Source organism: Myzus persicae, unplaced genomic scaffold, assembly GCF_001856785.1.
Source record: "Myzus persicae strain clone G006 unplaced genomic scaffold, MPER_G0061.0, whole genome shotgun sequence".
Classification (NCBI taxonomy): Eukaryota; Metazoa; Arthropoda; class Insecta; order Hemiptera; family Aphididae; genus Myzus; species Myzus persicae.
The window spans coordinates 41286-65857 of record NW_019101191.1 but is presented as its reverse complement, the minus strand read 5'-3'; the positions used below and the strand labels follow the sequence as shown (position 1 = coordinate 65857).

Below are 24572 nucleotides of genomic sequence, written 5' to 3'. Positions count from 1 at the left end.
TGTCGTTGTAATGGTTATGTTATAATTTAATTCAATGATAAATCATTGTATAAGATAAACGAAAATTTTTTTTTAAAAAACACATCATTGTAAAAACAATACATTATTTCGCTATGCTCCGCCCAGAATCTAGTATCTAATTATTTAGAATTTGTTATTAACATACCTCAATGTCACCAATAATTTCTCTTCTGGAGTGATACTTTTTCTGAAATTAGTATCAGGTTTTCGAATTTCATCGTTAAGTATTTCTAGAATATAATCAAACGTGTCGGTACTCATTCGTGTAAAATTTTTAAATTTATATTCGTCATTTCGAAGTTTATGAATAAAACATATAATTGTATTATTTTCAGTTCGTTTAAAGTTCAAAGGATGAACTCAAAGTTTTTTTTTATTTTCTTCTTGTTCAATTTCTTTTAAAAGAAACCATAACATAGAAATAACAACGTCCTCCTCATCGGACGACATTTTGACAACTACTTGATATACTTTGATTTGACTAACTATGTTTTATCTAGTGTGCGACAACAATGCTTTATTACGACTAAAGCAAAATGACTAAATATGACTTACATTTCTTCAGTCAATTTTGTTTTACCAGTGTGCGGTCACCCTTAGTCATGACTGAAGACAAATATGTTTTGTTTTGACTACGCTTTATCAGTGTGAGTGTTTTCCATAAAATATAAAGGTTTTATTTTTGATTAGTCATAATAAAGCGACTTTAGTCGCTTTGAAGTAGTTTTGCTTTACCAGTGTGCGGTTACCCAGCACCCTTAAGCTCATTAAAAACTATTGATGCATCCAGTTGGCAGAGAACAGTGACCGGATCTCGAATTCGGACGAAATATTATTGTGAAGCCATTGCGATATTCTTTATGGGCATGTATGTTAATGTATTATAAGAGCATTATGGTTTAAACTGTAGAATAGAATACATTATTCCACAGTGTTCGTTACAACAATAATACTAAAATAATATAATTTAAAGTAGAAGGATTGTATTTTGATCATCCAAATTGGGTTTATCTTTTTGTGTGAACGACGATCTATGCGTCGATGCAAAAAAAATTTGAAATTTTTAATATTTTTTTCACTTTTGAATTGCGGTGACATTAATGTTTATATTAACACTGTACTATCCATTGACGGTTCGGACACACTTTAAGCCTGAATCATTCGACCCACCGCACCACCAAGTTGGTGGCACCAACACGTTCTTTTGTTCTGCGATATTTACGCTTTGTAGCTTGTACTTGTGGTCGGTGGGCGATGGTTTAGGGGTACTCGACGATATACGTAGTAAGAGGGCCACTCTGGTACACTTTCCATCAGAATATAAGATCAGAAATTACGATTAATAAATGCACACCTTTTAAGTCAATTGTTTACTTAAAAGAAATTTGTTGTATCTGCATTATAACCTAAAATGTTGTATAACTGCAGTAGTCCTAAATCGAATAATCATAATGTAATATAATAATAATACTAGTATATCAGACATCAGCACCATATTAAAATAAAATTGAGTAACATCTTTGCTAAAATTTGAGGTATTAACTCCGCCATTAACAATTTTTGACAAAATTAATTTTTAAATTTGATTAGAACGATCAATATGGCACACATTTTGCTTCCTGTGTTTTCTCAAGATGACGCTACACTAGTGTCTGGCACGTACATTTTCCTAAGGGCCTCTCTTATTTCATTCATGTACTATACCTAGGCCCTAGGGTAGTGGGTTAGTGTATATAATATATATCCTCCTCCCACCACCAGCTGAAGTACCTAGTAGTTATATTTTTAAGCCATTTAATGGTATATATCAGAATTTAAAGTAAAATAATTGCGTTTGTAATAAATAAAAATACAATTGAAATAAAAATCTTATGACCGCAGTGTACCTATGGGTAAACCGAAAATTGGTACGCTATATTACTGTTTTGAATAAAAGGAATGAAATAGGCAAAAAATATTGATACCTACTATAGACCTGCAACTTGCAAGGGCCGTAAATTTTCGGCCCGGTCCGATCCATCAAGTTTATCTTCAAGCCCGGCCCTGCACGACATATTTTTTTGACGCTAGTGCTTAAGGTTTTGATAAAAAAAGCCCAGTCTAATCATAAGATTTTTTTTTGTAAGACTGGTTTAAAAATGTAAAACTTCCACATGAAATATTTTAATGATAACAATGATAACTGGCGTTATTTTTTAAATTATGATTATTTATTATCGATGAAAAATCCTTAAAAAGCCCGGTCCAACCCTTTATTTTGAAGGCCCGGCCCTGTCTAATGCCACTACGGGATGGCCTTTTTGGGGACATTTTTTTTTTTTTATAATTAAAGAAACCCTGGTTTTTAACGACCATATCAATTTTTCGACAATCCTACCTCGTGACACTTTTTGGTGCTTCATTGGGCAGTGTTTAAAAAACTAACAAAAATTAAATCTGAGGACCCCGTTCCCCGCCCCGCGTACCTGGCTACACTATCCTACACCCGCGCGGTATTCTTTGTCTCCGTTATACGAGTGCGCAACATGACAAATTTACTCAGCAGTTCATGTTTAGATTCGTTAGCTTAAAAATTAGAGCGAGTCAAGTGTCAACCTATTATTAATAAGGGTGATACATGATATCGAATGGAACGATTGCAAACAGACATTTTCCCGTATCACGATTGAGAACGTTTTTACAATTTTACCTGTCTATTTTCGTGCATAAAGCTTATGGAGGCTAAATTTATTTTGTTTGTATATTAGAAGAAAACATTTTGATTTTGATTCTTCTTAATAATATAGGTCATAGGTGGCATTTATACTAATTCAGTACTGGTGAAGTTAAAATTTATTTTTCCATGACAAATACGTCTTTAAAATAGGTGGAATTTGATCCCAGCTGTATAACAAATTAGGACAGAATAATATAAATAACACCATTTTTTTTTTTATTTAAACATGCTTAAAGATATACTCCATTGATTGTAAATGTATGATACATTGATCTTACATTTTAATTTAAGATAAATGTTAAAATACAAAATTAAAAAAAAAAAAAATTAAAACAAGTTACATAAAAAAAGTGTCTTAAATATAACAAATTACTCAATAATGTTATGGTATTAATAAATAATAATTATACAATGATCATAAAATTAATTTATCAAAAAGGGTTTGATACTTATAACATTTATAACCTAATACATTCAGGATTAATTAATGTTAATTGTATTCTATCTAATTTACCTATAATTGAATAATTACTAGAAATATGTGTTGGATGTTTTTATTTGAACATTTGAGGAATGCAAAGAACAATAATGTTTTGAAATTTAACATTTTTTTTTTTTAAGAAATATTTGTATAAAACAATGTTTTTTTGGAAAATTTGAATATTTATGAATATAGGTACAATTCCCAAACAATTTTAATTTAAGATAGTGATGATTGCATATACTTTTATTTAACAAATTTGCTGTCAATAAATATGGATTACAATTTGTAGATCATATAAGTGGTATAAATAAAAAAAAAAAACAATATTATACAATGAACTTTAAACATAAGAAGTATTTTTTCAACATAAGTTAAGTAGATAGAGCGACTAGAAAAGCAGGATACCTAATTTAGGTAAAAACGTCCTCTAAAAATTAATTTTTTACCCACTGATAATAAGAAATAAATGTGGAATAGTATTAATATGACGAACATAAAGTTATACTCATCTTTAAATAAAACAAAAACTTATAAAGCCTAGTATATTAGTATCATCTACAGTATAAAATGCTGAACTATAAAAAAAAAAATTATTGAATGTTCTGTCAAACGAATAAAAAATAAATTAATTGTATACACGATTCTATCTAATACTGCTAATAAATTAAGTACTTAAATATAATGAGCAATATATTTGATTCTACTCATGAAAAATTGTTGATAAGTAGGCTTCAGACGTATCAGGAATATAAAGATATCTTAAGAGGGAAATGTATATCAATGCTATACATATTATACAAAATGTCACATCCAATAATTATGAATTTTTTTCCTTAGAAAAAACTTAACACTTACACTAAAGACTAGAAGTCAAAGACAAAAATACTTTAAGGTAAAGTTATTTACGTTTACTAGCTTTTTCAGCTAGTTTTTCAGCTTTTCTCTGTAATCGTTCTTTTTCTTTTCGCTCTTTTTCAGTGTGACGTTTTTCCTTTTCTGCCTGGGCTTTAAGATCTTTAAGTTTACGTTTAAGTCGATTCTTATCATCTCCAATGATACCAAAATTTTTAAAGTCTTTAGTATCTAAATTCAAAAGACCAACACCAGATACTTGATGTTCCATGAATTTTGATATATATTGCTCCAAACTTAAGGCTAATAACCATTGACATACCTAGGATTAATAAGTTTGACTTTAAAATATACGACAACACTAATTGTACCCTAAATATGTGAACAATATAATAAAACTAATAAGAAGAAGTAATAAGAAATTCTTACTTGCTCTTTAGACCATTCGTGTACAGGTGCATTGTGCCAAACATGAGAGTTTTTTCTCTCAGTAATTGAACTATCTGCCGATTGAGGAGGAGTCCATATGTCAATTGAATCTGAAAATAATAATGATTTTAATAAGTCATATTATTCACTATGTTTTTGAACTATTTAGGTATACCGGTTGATCCAATTGCTTTGGAGTTATTTAAATCAGAAGCATAATGACCAGGTGATACACTTTCAGATGATGATACTGAAGACGGGGAACTTTGAGGCAATTGGTTAGTATGTTGCCATTGAGTATTGGCTTTCTTCACTAAATCATACAAACATTATAGATTATACAACCATTGACAAACATCTCAATTCGTAAACCCACAATTTAAGCTAGCTTCTCTGATTTCATCAGCAAAGGAACTTGTTGAACTGTTATGATCAGACGAGTATATACTATTTGATTCTGACAAACGTGATTCACGTTCAGCAAGTACAATCTTAAGCTGCTCGGCTAATGATGGCGGAGGACCATTTACTGGAGATTCACACAATGTTTTTATTAGTTTTTAAAAACATTGTATGTTGTTTGCAAACACTTACAATTACGACAATGAGTTGATTGTTGAATACGAGCCAAAAATTGATCAGGTTGATGGTTATGTGGTGGTTTTTGAACAGACGCATACTGTGGCATTTGTTTTTGTTCTTGAACCATAGAGTCAATACTTGATACATCTTTTAACTCAATAGTAGGTTCTAAAACTATTGAGTTTTCAATATGGTTTACTTCTTCATTATTGTTATCCTAAAATACAATATTATAAATTAAAATACATATAATAATACAGCTATTGATGCACACAAATAATATTATTTAATTATTAAATTTAATATAATACTGACTAAGCTGCTATTTGATAAAGATTTACGAAGGGCATTAGTTGGTAATTGTCGGGTAGCAAGACCCCTTGCAGCTAATTCAGCTTTACTCTTTGATAAAGATACATCTAAAAGTTCATGCGGAGGAACAGCGCGATCTAACTCTTCTTTAACGGGTAATTTTCGTTCAACAGTAGCAACTTTTTCATCATCAAAGCAATCTTCTGTTTCTGATAAATCAGCTCCAAGTTGTTGAAGTAATGGCAAAACAGGAGTAACCTAAATAAGAACATTAAAAAAAATTAATAATTTTATGGTGTTACACAGAATAAAAGACAAGTATGTACATACATCTAGAAAAAAAAATACACAAGCATACAAAATTTAGAAAAATTACACCATCTAGTGAAAAAACAACTATTATAAGAAATATGGTCAAACATTAGGCAATTATAAATGTGTATAGAACACTCCTTTTTGTAATCGCTTTGCTATAATTATTTAAAAAAAAAAAAGCACCCGAAGGGGGTCAAACAAGGGCAGTTGCTCCTCCCTTGGTTATTTTTTTTTTTGGTCAATTATCATAATCATTATGCAATATAAAATAACAAAAATTTTTCATTTTATAATAAAGCTGCTGGCTGCAGCTGTTAACCGCAGTTGTAATTGTTAATAATAAATTACTGGAGCCGACTGATATTAACCGATTAACTAATAAAAATAAACTTAAGCTTAAACATTTTATTTTATAAATAACTAAAAATTCAATGTTAATTTCAAAATCAATTGGGACATTTTATTAATAAAAAAAGCATTTTTTAATTTTAAGTTGCATTTTAATTAACTAAATGAATTGCGTGAGATTAACTTATCTACAAATTAAAATTAATAAATAATTTTTTACATAAACTACCAATATGAAAGAAACCATTTCACAAGCAATACTTTATCACTGGCCAAAAAGTGGAACAAAAATTAAAAAATATAAATATTTAGCCCTTCTCTAGTGAAATTTTTGAGGACGCCCTTGATTGTGTAAAAGAACTAAGAAGTGAATTATTATAAAAAGTATAAGCTAAAATTGTAATTCGATAAGTTTTTTCACACTTTATAACTTTTATATTATATATGTATGTTAATAAAAGTACCAACTTTTGTTTTTTTGGCAAGTGGTGTCAAAGTAGTTAAATAATGACTAGTGCTAGTTGTATTTTGAGGTAGCTGGACAGGAAAACCAGCCCGACGTTGAGTATCTAATAGTTCATGTTCAACTTGTATTACCTAAGAACAAATTTTTCAACTTTTATGAAATCAAATATTATAGTTTATAAATATGTAGTATAAAAGTAATAAGATATATTAAATAAAATTAATAAGTTATATTCCATAATAGAATATTCTATACACTAACACTACCAACTAAGTAGTATATCTGAGTATTTTTTAAATAAAATAATATACTCTTAAAAAGATATTTTTATATTAAGCTCTTACTCGATCTTTTAGAGCTTTAACCAAAGCATTATATTCTGTGTCCTTTTCTTGTAACACTTGCAAATAATATTCTTCTCGGTGTAAAAGGTCAGTTTCTCGTTGTTGAAATTCTTTGAGAATTTTTTTCAATTTTGTGTATTTTTTTTCCAAGTTGATATAACGTTCCTAATTAAAAATGTAAACAATTATTTACAATTTTTAGCCCGAAAATAATCAATTAATTTGTAAATATTTATGTAATATCTTACTGGAAAAATAAAACCAAGGGATAATTTTGATCTCTAGCATTAAAAAAAAAAAACAAAATAATCTATATATTATGAGCTTTAAGAAGGAGACTACTAATTTGAATGTGATGTCCCTTTAAAGTATGTTATTCTCAAAGAAAATTTATGTATGAACTATTAAGTTTGTTATTTAATATTTAATGCCATTTTGAAGAGATTAAATATAGTTTTAAACCATATAATTATTTTTCATTATATTGATTTGTGTGAAATTACTAGTTTTTTTATTAATTAAAATACTTGCAGAAAGGGTCATTTATGTACATGTCATATAAAAATATAGTAGAACTTCCTATTTAGATACATAATAAACAATATTTTCTTCTAATATATTAGCAATTTTATGATTATAAAATATTGTTCTTCCTTCAATGGTGGCACACAGGCCAGTATTCTGCAATTCTGCATGGGCCAACTTTTAAGAGGGTATACCCACCAAATCAGCCAATAAGTTAGCCATTTTCCAAGACACAGAGTAAAAGTTTAGGATCTAGTACTATAGAAGGGAGCTGGAGGAAGGTGACAAGGCTCTCACCAAAGCCGTCAGCTTTTAATAGTGGAAGCAGTCATATGCCAGGGACAGAAGAAGTGGAGCAGTATGAGACATCCAACCCACAAGTCGGCAGGTCATGGATACCAGTCCTAGAAGACAATTTTGATGTAGGTTAAAGAACTGCCAAAGACCCTATAGGTTTAATGTGTAAAAGGAATTTGGATAAAACTTCATAATTATTTCATCAGAATATTTCAGGAATTTTTTTTATTGAAAATTAAATTAAAATAATACAATAAAAAACATGTTGGATACATAATAAGAAAAAAAAACCAAAATATTCTGATACTAAAATGATTAAGGAAAAAATAATTTTAAAGATGTTATATAAATTCCCCAGGCATTTCTTAAGAGGACGTGATACCCGCATGTGTTGTCTCCGTCTTACAAGTGCGTAACATAGCAAATTGTACATTCAGCAGAACACGTGTAGCTCCGTTAATTTAAAAATTAAAGTGAATTGACCTCTTATAAAATCTAAAGGTAAGATTATTATCTAGGCAAACGCATAGGCTTTTTATTATATTTTTATTTTAACGTGAGTTATAAGTATTTTAAGATGTATACAAAATTTACAATTTTAAAATACTCATAACTCGCATTAAAATTAAAATATAATAAAAAACCTATGAGGTTGACTAGATAATAATCTTACCTTTAGATTTTATAAGAGGTCAATTCGCACTAATTTTTAAACTAACGGAACTATACGTGTTCTGCTGAGCGTAAAATTTGCTGTGTTAAGCACTTGTAAAACAGAGACAACACATACAAGGTATCACGTCCTCTTAATGCTTCTTTATTGTATCATAGTATATTAGTATACATTTATTTTATCTAGATATTTAAGAGGACACTGTACCCGCATGTGTTGTCTGTCTTCCAAGAGCATAACAAATCAAATTTTACGTTCAGCAAATCACATTTAGCTCAGTTAGCTTAAAAATTAGAGTGAATTGACCTCTTATTATAATTTAAAGGAAAGATTATTACGGAGGGCTTCTCATGGGCTTTTTATTATATTTTAATTTTAAAGAGAGTTATGAGTTATGAGTATTTTAAGTTGTACAAACAATTTACAATTTTTAAATACTCATAACTCTCTTTAAAATTAAAATATAATAAAAAGCCCATAAGCCTTAAGTTGAATTTAAAATGTTACGGTCAGACTCATAAAAAGTTGCGAACCGCTGCATTAAGCAATTCTTTGCTTAATTATTAGTCCTTACTTATCTTAAAAAATACTCAAAAGTTCAAATTATTACTTCTGATGTCTGTAACATCCCTTGATAAGTCTCTTTATCTCTTCTTGCAACATATAAACATTTATCCAACTCATTTAAGTGTAGTCCAGATTGTACGAGTTTATCAGCAATTTCTTTTTTATTATTCGCACCATTCCATTCTAATTCTTCTACCTAAATGTTTTAAAAATAAATATTAAAATATTAAATAATGAATGGACATAACATGTGAATATTTTTAAAGATATGTTAAATTGTGGAATGTATGCATAAATATTAGTGAACTAAAAGTATTAAGTGTTAGCAACTGGTTAAGTAAGCCAGAGGAAACCAGAGGAAGATATATACCAGCGAGTATATATTAAGCTCTCACCCTGGTTTTCAGTTTGCTAACTTCATCTTCAGCTTTAGCTACATTTAATCGGCTCTGTAAAATTCAATTATGTACGTCTAATATTTAAAAAATATATATTTATTTTAGCAACATACTTCTTGTAACAATTCACGTAAAGATTGAACAGTATCAGCTTCATCAGTTTTACTCAAATCTTCACTAGAAGATTCTGTTCGATCATTACCAAAAAATTTTTGGTTTAGTGAATGTTCAAGCTGACGTCGTTGAGTATCTCTTTCTTTATCAGCCTTTAAAATTTTTTAAATAAGCATCATACTTTTTTCATATAAAATATCAGTGACTTTACTTCTAATGATTGGCGAATAAGATGAGCAACTTCGCTATTCTCGGGATCAGTTTCTCTTCCAATCACAAAGTTAACTTGACCATAAGTATTTCTTAAGACAGAGGCAGCATATGCTTGTGTAACACCAACCAAAGACTTGTTATCAACTTCAATTATTTGATCGTTAACCTAAATTAAATTTTAAATGATAAAAATTAAATTAAAATTCATAATTACTATTTAAGTTAGGGCTTGGATCTTAAAGCAATAGCATACTTTTTTTATTTATAGAAAGTTATAGCAGTGTGCGAAATAAATCTACATATTACATGAGTTCATTACATCAAATCTGAATATGAATCTGCATATTTTGATCATTTTAAGACATTTTAAATACAAATCATACAAATTTCCAACCAGTAAGAATTATTTAATAAAGCAACTAACAATTGAGCTAAAAAGCAATATTTGATCATATGTTTTAGTTATCTTCACTCAAATTATTACTGATTATATTTGGTTACCTAAAAACAGCTTTACTTTTTAAAATATGTATACACTGATTATTCGTTAGTCTCGATATGTTTAGACTGGATAGTTAATGGATGACCAAACCGGCATGCAACTATATATAATTAATTGTTTATTTGTTTAGTATGATTTTATTATCTATTGCAATTTTTAGTTTAATGATTGTATTTTATAATGTTTTTTTAAGATAAATATTTGATAAAGAAAATTATGATATGAATATTGTTCTTATTTGAAAGCATGTTAACAATTTTACAGTACATAAACTGGTGCATATTATTGTGTTTTTATGTTTTTTACTGAATATAACTTCCACAACTTGAGAAGAATGAGTATTTAAAATTATTATGACACATAACATAAGTATATAAAAAAAAAAGGCAAAGTACCTAATAGTTGATAAAGAACTTATGTATTAGCCAATTTAGAATTAATCATTTAAGATAAAACAAATAATTAAAATCAAAATTAAATATAATATATAATATGTACTATTGTCAAGAACAAAATATATTACCTGGATACGGCCATCTTTAGCAGCAGCTCCATCAGGAGTGATAGTTTTTACAAAAATACCAAGTTTTTCAAGACCTGTATCTGCACCAACACCCATTCCAATAATTGATAAGCCAAGACCTTCTGGACCTTTTAGTAAAATTACTTTCATCAAATCTAATCGTTCCACACGTTTTTCTAATTCATATTCAGCTGACGCAGCTACAGGATCTACATCTTCATTACGCCGATCATATTCACCCATTGAAAAAGTGCTATAAACCTAAATAGAAATATATTTTATAACATAAAAAATAAAAAATAAAATTATAATAGTAAATTACTTTGATAGGATCAGCACTAAATTTCACTTTCATATTTTGTTTGACCACAATATGAGATTCATCATCTGAATCACGTTCTGGTAGTCCTGGAACTTCCATCCAAAAATGGCCATCTTCATAATAGTGAACACCACCTTCTTCATATATCTAATGAGTACATTAAATTAAAATTTGTTGGCATTTTAAGTATTATAATAAAAATATTATGCATTTTAAAGTAAGTCATTAGCCATTTCATCATACCTATTTATAAATATTTTAGATTATAAGTTAAGTAGAAATATTTTTGAAATGATGTTATTCAGAGATTTATCCATATTTTATTATGATTGAATTATTAGTTGGGTTGAATTAATTTTTTTCATAAGCTGTGAAAACTTTTTTCATACTTTCAAGCTTTAAAAGAAACTAGTTTTAACTTCCAAGTTTACATATATTGATGAAGTAAGACCAACTTTGTCTATTGGAAATAAATAATAATTTTAAGTGATCTATGTAAATAAAAAAAAATAACAACAATAATATAACTCAAATAGTTTTATAAAGTTTGAAGTATTTAAGGGGATTGGATAAAATACCTATAATATTTATTGTAAATAAATCAACAATTTTAATTATTATTTAAAATTTGTAAATGGCAAAACATATTTATTAATATTAAAGCAAACAGAATTGTTTTAGAATGTGAATCCATGCAACATTATAACATTTTGAGATTAAAATTATATTTTTTGCACATGGATGAAGTTTCAAGATCACTACAAAAATATAATTCACTGTTAATCATAAATATAGTATAATTTTTAAAATTTTTAAGTAATCAGTATTTCTTTTTATTAATTATATATACCCACACGTTTATTAATTATTTGTCACTCCAAAACGTTTATAATTTGCATTACTTACTTCTCTGGTGGGTTCTGGAATAAATTCTTTGGATTTATATAAATCGCCATCAACTTCATATTCATCAAATTCAACACTCCCGTTATTAGCAGATAATGTGTCAGTTTTTGTTTCATAACTTTGCTCCCAAGAATCATCAACTTGAAAATCTTCCATATTATAATTATCATGAGTTTCATTAATTTCTCGACTAAAATAATAATAATTAATTGCATTACATACATTTTTTATTATTATCACAGGCACAATTAAGGGAGAGTAGAGGGTATTAGCAACCCAACATTTTAAAATGAGCATCCTCCAATATTTTTGGTGTCTAAGTATCAAAACCTCAGCTTACAGAAACAAAAAAAAATAAAAAATAGATTGTCATGAGATATCAGACTATCAGAGTTTAATGAATATAACTATGCTATTCAAAGATTGCATTTTTTTTAGTTTAAATCAATTTATAAAACATTATTTATTATTTCTATCTTCTATGAAACCCGGTCGACGGTCATATTTTCACATTTTGCGGCGACAAAAATAGTAATGCGGAGTATTTACTAATATTATTACAAACACTGTATAGCCCCGTGCCTACATCTAATTTTGACAATAACTATATTACAAATCACTATTCAGAATTCACTAATTAGTTTCATGTTCCAAGATTTTGATTTAATACATTTCAAAAATATAATTGAAAATAATGTATATCCAAATTTATAGGATAAGTAGTTACTAGTCGAACTTTTTTTACTATATTATAATTTATAACTAATATTAATAAAGAAATAGCAATTAAGACGTGTATTAGTTTCAGGTGGCACATCACTAACGATTAATTCTGCCAAGTGTTCAATCATAGGCGTGCGCACGGGGGCAGCAGAGGCAGCGTATGCTGCCCCTGGACTTTATTTGGGGCTACCGGGGCCGGAAAATATTAAATAATGGGCCTCGGTAAAATTATATTTCCACAAATGATTTTTTTTTTTTTGGTTAAGTATAGACATGAATATTTTATGATTATAGAATTTATCAGTATAAAACCTGTCTATTATAAAAACTGTACAACGGTTTATCCAAATAAACAAATAATCAATACAACTTTAATTTTGATACCCAATAGCAAAAATAGTAAAACTGTGGGCTGGGTTTAATGGTGAATTTGAAGAATGGGCCGAAGTAATCTCTTGCTGCCCCTGAAACCGGAGTCTGCGCACGCCTATGTGTTCAATGTTAAATTGTTATAACTTATGAAACATTTTTGCTCAAAAAAGCCATTACTATCACATAATTATAATTTATTTTAAATGTCCAGAAAATACAGAGCTTAAGCATCCTTAGTTTTTTTTATTGAAATTGATTTCACTATGATTTTTATTAAAAGACAATGTCAATACAAAAAATAGTAAATAAGAACGGACTTAAACAGTTAAAGATTCAGTTTCAAAATAACACTTTAAGTACATCATAATATTTTCCTTTTCTACCCAATATAGTCCTTATAACAATTGCAATGTTAAGAAGTTTTTTAATTCTTGATTTGAAGTATATATATATATATTATTATAATTCATAAAAAAATAACTTTCATCCAAAACAAATTTTGGTCAAAGAAAAATGAACATTAATTCAACACCCTATCAAATGTTCTATTAAATTAGAACCAAAAATAAATAATTTGTTCAATACTTTATACTAATAAGTAATAACCCTATATAAGAAATTTCAATATTTAAAATTTCTTTTACTAATAATTTTTAATTTTCAAATGTAAAGTAAAAAGATCTCTTTATTTGAGATAAAATCACTCCAAATTTCATATTTATGTAGTAAAACAATATTGGCAAAGAACCATGTTAATGGTTTATGTAAATGATTGCCTAATTTTGATGGTACAGAATTTTAAGACTTTTATCTTAATCCGGTTAATGTAGGCTATGCTTGCTTATATGAAATTTTTCATCAAAATTCATAATCAGATATTTTCTAATAAAATTAAAAACATATAACTTTAATATCCGTGTGTAACATTCTACATACTAAAATCAATTATACATTGATATAATTTTATGTAAAATTTGTATGGTTAGGTTACAGTGACTCATTAAAAACAAACCTTTGATTATTGACATTATCATTGGATTCAATGGAAAGAACTTCACTCATCCAGTCAGATGTATTCAATTGATCATTATCAGAAGGCGATAGTAATTTTTTAATCTCTTTAGCTTCTTCATCAGACAAAAGATTATCTTGACTACTAAAAATATTAGGTTCATTTTAATAAATGCAGCAATAAATTCTATAAAATATTATGCCAAATATTATCACTACTTACATACTCTTTTTTTCCAAAATTCTTCAAAAAAATAAAAATTATTATCATGCAGCCAAATCATAATTCATAAAATCATAAAAGTAATAAAAAAAATTAATAATTGCTATTTATAATTGATATTGGATAAAAACTACTTATACTATTAAAAACATAAAAACTACAATGTAAATGCTTTTACATTGTTTGATAATCAATCAAACACAAAAATCACAAGTTTAAATTATTTAGTGATAAAGATATAATTATACATAAGAAAACTTTGAATGATTGCAGAGCAAAATAAAAATATAATAGAATAATACGAGAAAAAATATATGAAAAAATATATGTTAGTTCAAAACGTAAGGACAATAAAATAAATGAGAAGAATCATATTAAAGGAAGACATCAAGACATGCGATGAAATAAAAAAACAAGAAAACATGGTAAATGAGTGACCAAAATGGCATAAAAAGGAAATTATAACTTTACAAGATATCTAAGGATTACGAAGCCCAGAAAATAAAAGGACATCAAGCAGTGATAACAGTAATTTAAGAAATATAATGAATATATTTTATTTTATTAAATTCCAAAGAATAATTGATTTGAGAAGGTAAAAATATAAAAAATAAATCTGGTTTGGTTAGGTTAAGTGGCTTTAGGTAACTGCTTGTCCAAATTTTTAGATTAATTAACTTACAATTGCTACAAAAATATTTATACTACATGCAAAATAAAGTTAAAACCTTACTTTGTACTAAGTAATTGTTCAGCTTCATCTGGTGTCATCATATCTGGTTGTCCTGAGGACTCTAGATCTATTATACCTTCTGAACTTCTATTTATACTCGTATCTCCCAGATCCAGTGTCAATGGAGTTAGTTTATTCTTAAAAATATACATAAATATAAATGAAAATAAGTCATAAGTAAACAGTAATTTGGTACATTATGTTTATCAACAACTAGACATTGGCTGGTTATAATTTCCATAATTTTTGTGTGTATAAATATGGCAACATTCAAACTAAAAATAAAGCCATAGCTAGGCATGCTCTACTTAAAGATTACGGGGACATCGATGAGCTAAGTTTATTATTATTCACAAAAATATAAGTATTATTAACTTACTTCTTCAACATCATTGTCATCAGCAAATTTGTCACTTTTATTCAAATCAATTAACCCTTTACTTAATTCAGGGACAGTCACAGCTTCAGAAGAGATAAATCCAGAATCAATTTCACTTTCTAATGGAGTAACAGTAGCCACGGTGTGATTGGCAGAATCTCCAATACTGAATTGAACTTTAGGGGTTGAAGAATTTGCTTCATTTAGATTCATACTTATATCACTAATAATGGTTTCAATATCCTGATCCACGGGTACATTAAATGTGGAATTTAAACTAACAGGTAATTCTTGATTTATATATGAATCTGACAAGTCTAATGAAATTGGCACATTAATAATTTCAGGTTCACTTATTGACGTCTAAATCATCCAAATCATATAGAATATTTAACTATAATTAGTATCGAGTATATGGATAAAAACACAAAAACTTACATTTAATTTATTTTCTTCAGTCACAGCCTCAGAAGTATTTACATCCATGGTCTCAGCATTTAATTCATTATCAAAAATATGTTCTTCTATGTGTTTCTCCTTATCAACAGAATAATTAATGCCAGAAAGTGACTCTATTGTTTTTTTATTAGATATTTCTTCAGGTACCTGGTTATTACTTGTTCTAGAACTGTCTCTAAAATAATATATGAATAATAATCAGATAAATACAACTAAATTAAGACAGATTTAAAAATATTTATATTTTTATATTTATTCTATACACAGTATGATTTATTATTTTCACGTAACACACAACATTTCTTGACCAGATACATTTTTAATATCATATTTAAGCATCTAAACCTATTTTTTTTTTTAATTTTGACTGCAACATTGGCACAAAAAAAACTAGAGCTATTCCAACTGTAAAAAAAAACATTAGTTTCCATAAAATGAAAAAATGTATATATTATTAAATTAAAAATGAATCTTATTCAGCCAATTTTAATGGTTTGTTTTTTAAATCACATTAACTTAAAACATAGGACTATCAAAATATGGTATCAAAACAAGTAATGCAAATTTTAAAAAAAGTGGATTTCGCTTTGTTCTACATTCGGTGTCCAAGAGGTCACTGTGATGGATGATAAATAATTTGAATTCAATGATTTAATACCATTGTATACGAAAAACAATCCTGAGCGGAGACGATATGTCAGTTTAGGATATTTTATATTGTTATTAGTTATTACTTATTATAAATATGGTAGGCGGTAAGTTGAATAAAAGTTATTCTTCAATTATCAGTGATGTTGGAAAAATATTAAATATATCTATGGAAAATTGGGCTGTTTTGGAACTGAATTATAACAAAATGATAAACGTCATTCTAATACGAATAAAATTTCTAAAACGTTGGTTCAAATCTAATTTGACATTCTGGAAAATTACAATTTTTTTTTTTTTTTTGATAAAGGTGACAAACTTATAAGGAATCTTGTATTAAATTGTAATTAAATAGACTTGAGTATAAAAAAAACTATCAATTGTCGAAAACTTCATATGCCTATAAATAGTTCAACACAAATCAAAATATTTTGAAAATTGTATGATGTATAGAAAATGATTACAAAAATATTCAGTGAAAATTGTATGTATCTACGGTATTTGTTGTTAGAGTTACACTAAAAACCAAAATCGATTTTTTCTAAAATTGGTTTTGCATAAAAAATTCAAGTTTTTCATTAATTTTTTGTTTGTTTTTCCTAATGCTTTTTGAAAACTATTGCAGGTTTTTAAATTTTTACCTCCTGAAAGCACCAACTTTATTCACTTTCTTACCAAAAAGGTTGCCGTTGAAGAAAGTCAAAGCACTTTTACTGCAAGAAACTGTGATGAGGACACAAAAAAAAAGATATAAAAACACACATCATTGTAAAATCAATAAATTCATAAGTCCGCTCAGAACCTAATAAATAAAAGAGTACTATTGGTATGTGCATGGTGAGAGGGTTAAACATTTTAAATGTTCATATAAATAAGTTCTTTAAATCTGGCCCTATTTAGGTGACCACTAGCTTGTCAAAATAGTATTAATTTAATGAGACATAATAGGTACGAACAAGAAATTTAATATTACCACAAATAAAGATTACAGTTTGTACACAACAGGTTCATTTTATGACCAATTATGAAAATTGAAATATTTAATTAACTAACATAATGTAATAATTGTATGGGAAATAATAGAAAAAAATACTTACAAATTAATTTCTTCATCATTTTGATTGAAATGTTCATCAACTTTTTGAGGTGGTGGTGGTGGTGGTGGTGGTGGACTTGTAGGATGGGAAACATTTTTGTATAACGATGAAGTTGAGGCTGTCCGAGAAATACCATCAGTATTGGTATCTGGTATCCACTCTTTAACTTCATTAGGACTAGGATCACTGTTATACCTAAATAATACAATTTGAATAACTTATTATTATCAAATTAACTTGATTTCTATAAAAATATATCTAATTATTTCAATTAGTTAAAAAAAAATAACTCGAATATTAAAGAATATACATTGTCAACAGTGGCGTCATTTGAGTGGAAGCAGAAAGGTGACTTTTGTCCTACATCAAACTTTTAAGGACTACTGAGCCAACCATAGATATTTTTGCAATTGGTCAATCTGAACTGCATCACCCCAAAATATCCAATTTTAAATAAAATTATAATATGTATAGTTTAATTATTTTTACTATCCTATTAAGAAAAAACAACTCATTGTTTAGTTTTTAGTAATGTTGATTGTTGTTCTAGGTATTATACTTTTGTAATATGGTTTGTTGACAGATTTATAATATTTAAAAAATATTTGTTATAGGGACTTAAAAGTTCCAAATAATGGCAGCTGCGACATTGCCAGTTCAATGAAGTAGGCATAGATGAGGCCAAGACAATTACCTACATTTCAAAATCCAGAACAATTATTGGAACTAAAGTTTATTATTTGTAAAAAGGCTTGATCAAAATCTATCAGTAATCAAGTATAACTGAATAACTACGTCACTGATTGTCAGAAATTATGTATAAAAATGATATATTTTTAATACTTATCAGATATTATTCTGCATAAATATGATTATTCAATCATCTAATATTTAGATTTTCAAAAAAAAAAAAAATATATTTCACAATATTTAACAGATTACATTATACTATTAAATTTATTACCTAGAATTGGATGAACGTGGTGATTTAGAAAAATGAGATGTCCAATTTTTCTGTTTTTCTATTAATTCACGACTATTGAGTTTCTTATCAGGTTTTTCAGGTTTAATAGGTTTTACAACTTTACTGCCATTTAATTGTGAATGACTCTGTGCGCTTCCAATAATACCATTTGATTTTAGATTACTTGAAGGTGGACTTGGAGATCTTGATTTAGCACAAATGCTGTCTTGAGAATTACTCTGTTTTATTTTTTCCAATAAAGTAGGTTTAGGTTCTCCTATAAATAGTACAGAAGTATAAACAGATTAGAAAAATGATGAACCAAAATAATAAGTTACTAAGACTATAAGAAGTACTTATATAAATGTAATAACCAGGCATTTTAGAAATAACTAATTAAAAATAATGCTTATTCATTATCATACTTACTTAATTTTTAGGTACTAAATAATTTTTTATAAAAAAAGTTACATATAGGTAGATATTGAAAAATAGAGATGAATATGAAAATATTTATTGCATGGAATTTCACTAAATGCTACAGGAAAATAAAATTATAAAAACTTAAAATCACCTGCGTAACTAAAAAAGTAATATTTAACCTAATATTATAAAGTAAAAGTGATTTGACTTGTATTATGAAAAAAAAATTAATCTAATTAATTTAAAACAAATTGTCTAAATGAATATTCTAGATTGATTGATAAATGTATTGATTTTACATAGATGTATTTATATTGAGTCTGTCACCTTTCAGATGAGTAAAAATACTTAGATTTTTAACTTTAATTTTTTTTCTGGAAGGAGAGTGAATCTAGTTAAATTGGTTCTTTCGGAGGTCAAAAATAAAAATTCACAGTCCCTTTCTTTGTAATTGGGATATTGTTAAGATTGTGGTAGCCCCAATAATGGAAGTAATCTTGGGCAGTAGTTGCAATAGTAGCTATAGTATTGTATAACAGGAAAGTACCAATAGGTTATAGGTGTTATATCTATTTTATACTTTATGTGAAATCATTAATAAAGATTATTACCTCAACCTAAGTGTCTTTAAACTCAGAAATAACTGGTTAGGTTTTGATTTAAATACATCAAAATGTTCAACAAAAATGTGTTTAAAAGAATTTACAATAAAACAAATAAGTTTGAAACACAACAAACAAATAAATGGTATAAAAAATCTACTAATCTGAAAATATGGTCTTAGTTAAACTAAAAAATTTCCAAATCACAATCTGAATAATAGTAATAAAGGTTAAAAGTGGGTAAGCATGCTTGGTTAATCCCCTAGCACAAAATGTAAAGGAATACACTACTAAATAGTTGTCAACATAAAATGATAAATTCCAAATAAAAAAAATTAATTCTTAAAACTACATAATAATGAGTAATTGTTGAAAGATGACAAAATTGAAATAAATACCAACACATAATATTTTTTAATGAATATTACATAAAATAAAACTTACCTGTTCCCAATTTTTCGAAAAGAGCTCTGGCATTATTAAATCTTGCTAAGTGGCTTTCAGTCCTTACAACAGTCACTTGATTAGGCGTTTCTACTTTAACTGGTAATTTATTATCTAATGTAGGCGAAGCATTTTGCTTAACTACTATTATATCTGGATCTTTAGTCACTGTAGGACGTTGAAAAATGTTTGCAATTTGAGATACTTTAGGTCCGACCATTCTGATCGATTTTTTCTCTTCAGTTACAGTAGACATCTATAATTTAGGATCACATATTATTTGAATATTATGAACATACCAATAGAAATGTTTTATTTTAATTTGCTGTCTTATAAACAATGACATCAGATGGTTGATAAAATTCTACAGCACAAGAATTTCATCCAACAATTTTTACTCTTTTTGTAGTCCACAACAAAATATGGAAATTTACAACGATATTGAAGAAAATAATATACTAGTTCAATGTTAGAAGCACACTCACAGTTTAAAAATGTTTGTTAACTGCACCAACGTTTTGACATCTTTGTGAATCATGTCCACGCTGTATTTTGTGGTGCATGCTCGTAGGACGGAGAAACGTGATGTAGAACACGAATAATCTACCTATTTGGAAGTCATTTTTCTACGAACTCGTACGGACTAGTTATTGAATTCCACGACCTGCAAACACTACACTTCAACGTATAGCTAAAGTCTACACTTACAGGCCACAGCAAAACATTTGCCGATAACAACAAAAATGGGATAAGTTACATTATCGTATCGAAAAGATTACCAACTGAAGTATAACAGGTCTGTTTCTCGACCAGGGGGGGCACTTTTATATTAATTTATTGATAGTAGAGAGCTTACTAAATAATGTTGACGATATTGTCAATTTCATTTGCAATGTCTCATTTTAATAATTAAGACTATCCTCTTATGTCTAACATAAGAATAATAAACTTGCTTCAATGTTTCGATTGAGGTCATGGAAATGTTTATATTTTGTTTAATTTTTAGCCACGAATAACGAAAGTAGTCAGTAGAGTGTTTTTATGATAAACCTATTGAAAATGGAAACACTGAAATAAAAAATAAAAAAAGTAACTCAGTAACAAAAATTTAAATATCTTGTATAAATAAGTAAATATTATTCATATAACTTAAAAATTATACAATATTAGCTCCTGCACAGCTTTTCCCGTAGCAAATTTAATCCTCGTGCAAGATTTATAATTTAAATTGTAAAGATTTAATGTAAGCTTCACAGATTTAGAACACTAGTTATTTGCGGGTTATTTAGATAAAATATAAAATAGCCAATATAGGTAGGTATACGGCAGGTCTAAAATTATATCCAATCAAGCATTATGTATTTAGGATCAAATTTCGGAGGTGGGGGGAGGGGTTCAAAATATAGAAAATAAGTTTAATATATGAACTAAACGTACAAAATTATACCACTATTTTATTATAATAAATATAATAAACCTACTTTAAAAATGTTGGCAGGGGGGATTGAACCCCAACCCCTCTGTATACTGGCTTGTATTCAATATAATAACTTTTTTATTCACCAGGTAATTCAATATCCGTGAAAACCCGTAAAAATCAGTTCAACTGTTTCAAAGCTTTTCCCAGACAAACAAACTGATCGACAAATATGTTATATGTATATGTTTATTATATACTACGCATATTATACCTGTTGGTACCTATATCATGCGATATTAGGTACATTTATTTTTGTAAGTTTAAAAATCATAGACTATAATCACTTTACATAGGTAGGTACTTTTAAATTGTGATAGGTACAGAAATCTAGGCAAGAATCCAATTTAAATAAAATAAAAAAATATAAACAAAATTGTTTTTAAATACTGCCAAAGAGTTAATTTTCCAAAGCTCTGAAGTAATCCTAAAATCGGAACAAATTATGGGTGATTACCGGTTAGAAAATCTAGGTTTTTTCCAATAAATCCTCGTTCCCCGTCAACTATATTAATATTAAGAACTTTCCGTGATAGTAATAAAATATTACATTATAATCCAATTTTGAAAATTGTACCCAAGTAACCAATCATTATAATAACTATTTTATTTTCTGTAACCAATGGCTACCTCCTTGGCTCCTTCGCCTACCATGTACAGTGTGTCTGCGAACATTGGGTAGTTACGCTCTAGAACTCAGTCTCTCACTTACCCAGTTACCCACATTACTCGGTACCAATAGTACCATATCTATATTTTATAATTCCGTCTGCAGGAGGTTGATGATCCAATTGTTTAGTTTCATGTCCCATAAGCAGAATTCAAAAATATGTATAATATACCGAGTAATATAACTAATACAGTATTACAGTGTATACTTTTTTCATTTTTCACGGACACACAAATTTAGGTACTTAAACGTAACGTACAAACAAATATTAGATTTCCGTTTGTCAAAACGCAATTTCTGTGTAACTGTGTGACACCATCTATAAAATGAGATTTTATTAAATTTTCATTTATTTTGTATTGCACACCTAAAGCATTAAAATAGGAAACCAGTTTTAAAACTACTATTCAAATTTCAAAGTTTATACACGTTTTGTCGTTTTTGAGAAGTAGCGACGAATATTGTACTTAGCGCGTCTTAGCTTTTATGTATTTAGATGTACTTACCTATTTATATATATTCATACAATCATACTATATTGTATTTTCTATAGAACCGTGTTAATAGTATAATATGAATATTGTTCAAAATATCAAATAGGTAGCAAACTAGCAACTAGCAATTATTATTTATCAATCATGAATGTGGACAATAACGTGGTACCTCCAAGGCTCCATAGAATATAATAAGGGTACTGAGTAGGTTATTCCTGTAGTTATAAGTAGGTATATTTAGTATAATGAATAATGATTATGATAAATCATTATGGCATATTACAATAATAATGATATTAGGTACCTTATGCCATAATTATAAAAATCTTTCTGGGAGGAAAGTTTGTTTTTGAATTTTTGTATTTTATTTTTCGTTCGTATTTTTTATTTGTTAGGGTTTTTTTAATTGATACAGCTAAGTTTAATAAATAATATACCTACACAATGGTTACTATGGCACAATTCCACAACATTTATTAATTACTTATAAATAGCTTAAATGGAAGCCTCGTGCTTCGGCAAAAAGTGCCAAAAACATAATATTATGTAGATAGTTACATATTATATAGTTAGTTAAATAAATAGTGACTGAAATGGCAGACTCTTTAATTGTGCACCATTTTCTTTGGTCTTTTATTGAATATAATTTTAAGTTCTTATACGTACCTATAGGTAGGTAATTATATGTATAGTACAGTAACACATAATTACATATTTTAATCTAGTTCCTTCAACATTTAACAGTATCAGTCCCCCGATAATTATGTTAACTGGCACCTATTTTTAGAGGTATATTTGGCTCTTTTTGTGCTATTCGTAGATATTTTAAATATTCTACTTTAATTTATGGATTTATGTACAACAATTTTGTATACACGAATAAAAAATAATGAACCACATTTAATTCAAGATTCTTGGTAAATTATTCTTATAGGAATTAAAAAATATTTTATGAAAATACGTGGTCCAATTTTTTCATACCTATTAATTTGAATAATACTGGTGGAAGTCCAATTTGTAACAACCGATAATATATTTAAATTTAATCTAACAGGTTAATAAATAAAATAAAATACTAAATAGATATAAAATAGAAATCTGCATAGTATATGAAAAAGAAATAGAAAACAACAGTAGGTAATTTCATTTGAAGGTTATATAGTTTATAGGTTTGGCATAAGAAGCTCGGCTCCAAAAAAATCCAGGCTTAATTTCTGGGTTAAACCCACTCAACATTTTGAAAAACCCTTACAAATCCCCATTGCTTTAAATTTTTATTAGTAATAATATAGGTAGGTAGACAGGTTGAATTCGTTTTTGAAAAAAACATTCTACTGGCATAGGCAGTTATTTAAAATTTTCCTAAAATAGTCAGTGATTTTTTGGTTACAGTAGGAACTACTATTAAGAACCCTGGAAAGAAAGAACATTACATGTTCAAGACTTAATTATAAAAACTGAACATTTTATACATTCATTCCTAAGCCGACCTTGACCAGAAACTCTGACGAATCATGCTTATTGCTTGGTCAGGCATAGCAGCTTCAGCTGCCTTTCTTGTTCCTCTTCCTCGAGAGTCAGGATTTAATCTACCATTTTGTAGAAGATCATGAAAGCCTCTTCGGCTTCCTTGGGAAACTCTTCACCCCTGGCGAGGTGTCCGCCCGTAAGTCTCCGAATACGGGCTGGCAGAAAATGTACGGCATGTCATCGACTTCAGGAGGACGACCCAGACGTATATGAAACTCAAATCTTAATCAGTCTCAGTTCTGGCACTGCGTGGATTCGCAGTAACAGACATGAGACAAGCTAGGGTAACGCATGTTGCGTGGGCTGGTAACTCCACCCATGCGATGAAGGTAGTATTAAAAGCACTTGTGCCCTGTTAGCGTCTGAGTTATGTCTTATGTTGTATGTTCTGTCCTCCCACCTGACGGCGTCTGG

At 28.1% G+C, this 24572-nt stretch overlaps 1 protein-coding gene across 3 annotated transcripts; it reads right to left on the bottom strand.

The window, feature by feature from the left end:
- Window positions 1–3513: 3513 nt before the first annotated feature.
- LOC111028132 (neurabin-1) lies at window positions 3514–20722 on the bottom strand. Of its 3 annotated transcripts, XM_022306672.1 has the most exons (24): window positions 20473–20722; window positions 19988–20243; window positions 18519–18795; window positions 17555–17749; window positions 15789–15984; window positions 15351–15713; window positions 14972–15108; window positions 14239–14259; window positions 14017–14160; window positions 11910–12099; window positions 11004–11150; window positions 10682–10942; window positions 9655–9822; window positions 9443–9595; window positions 9327–9380; window positions 8975–9127; window positions 6870–7034; window positions 6528–6656; window positions 5400–5654; window positions 5097–5301; window positions 4879–5031; window positions 4678–4815; window positions 4503–4612; window positions 3514–4395 (listed from the first exon to the last, which is right to left on the bottom strand). In XM_022306672.1, the coding sequence occupies exons 2-24, from the start codon at window positions 20241–20243 to the stop codon at window positions 4120–4122; spliced, it is 4146 nt and encodes a 1381-aa protein (XP_022162364.1). In that variant the 5' UTR covers window positions 20473–20722; the 3' UTR covers window positions 3514–4119. The 3 variants fall into 3 exon arrangements, with proteins under 3 accessions (XP_022162364.1, XP_022162366.1, XP_022162365.1); XM_022306674.1 differs by lacking the exon at window positions 9327–9380; XM_022306673.1 differs by lacking the exon at window positions 14239–14259.
- Between the last annotated feature and the right edge of the window lie 3850 nt (window positions 20723–24572).

What these genes read in the sequence shown, in the direction of transcription:
- LOC111028132 (XM_022306672.1), bottom strand. Translation starts at nt 20,243, where the DNA reads ATGTCTACTGTAACTGAAGAGAAAAAATCGATCAGAATGGTCGGACCT. An exon ending in TACGTGAATTGTTACAAGAA is followed by an intron (nt 9,381 to 9,442) that starts GTATGTTGCTAA and finishes TGAATTTTACAG; the next exon opens with AGCCGATTAAATGTAGCTAA. An exon ending in ACGAATGGTCTAAAGAGCAA is followed by an intron (nt 4,396 to 4,502) that starts GTAAGAATTTCT and finishes TATTAATCCTAG; the next exon opens with GTATGTCAATGGTTATTAGC.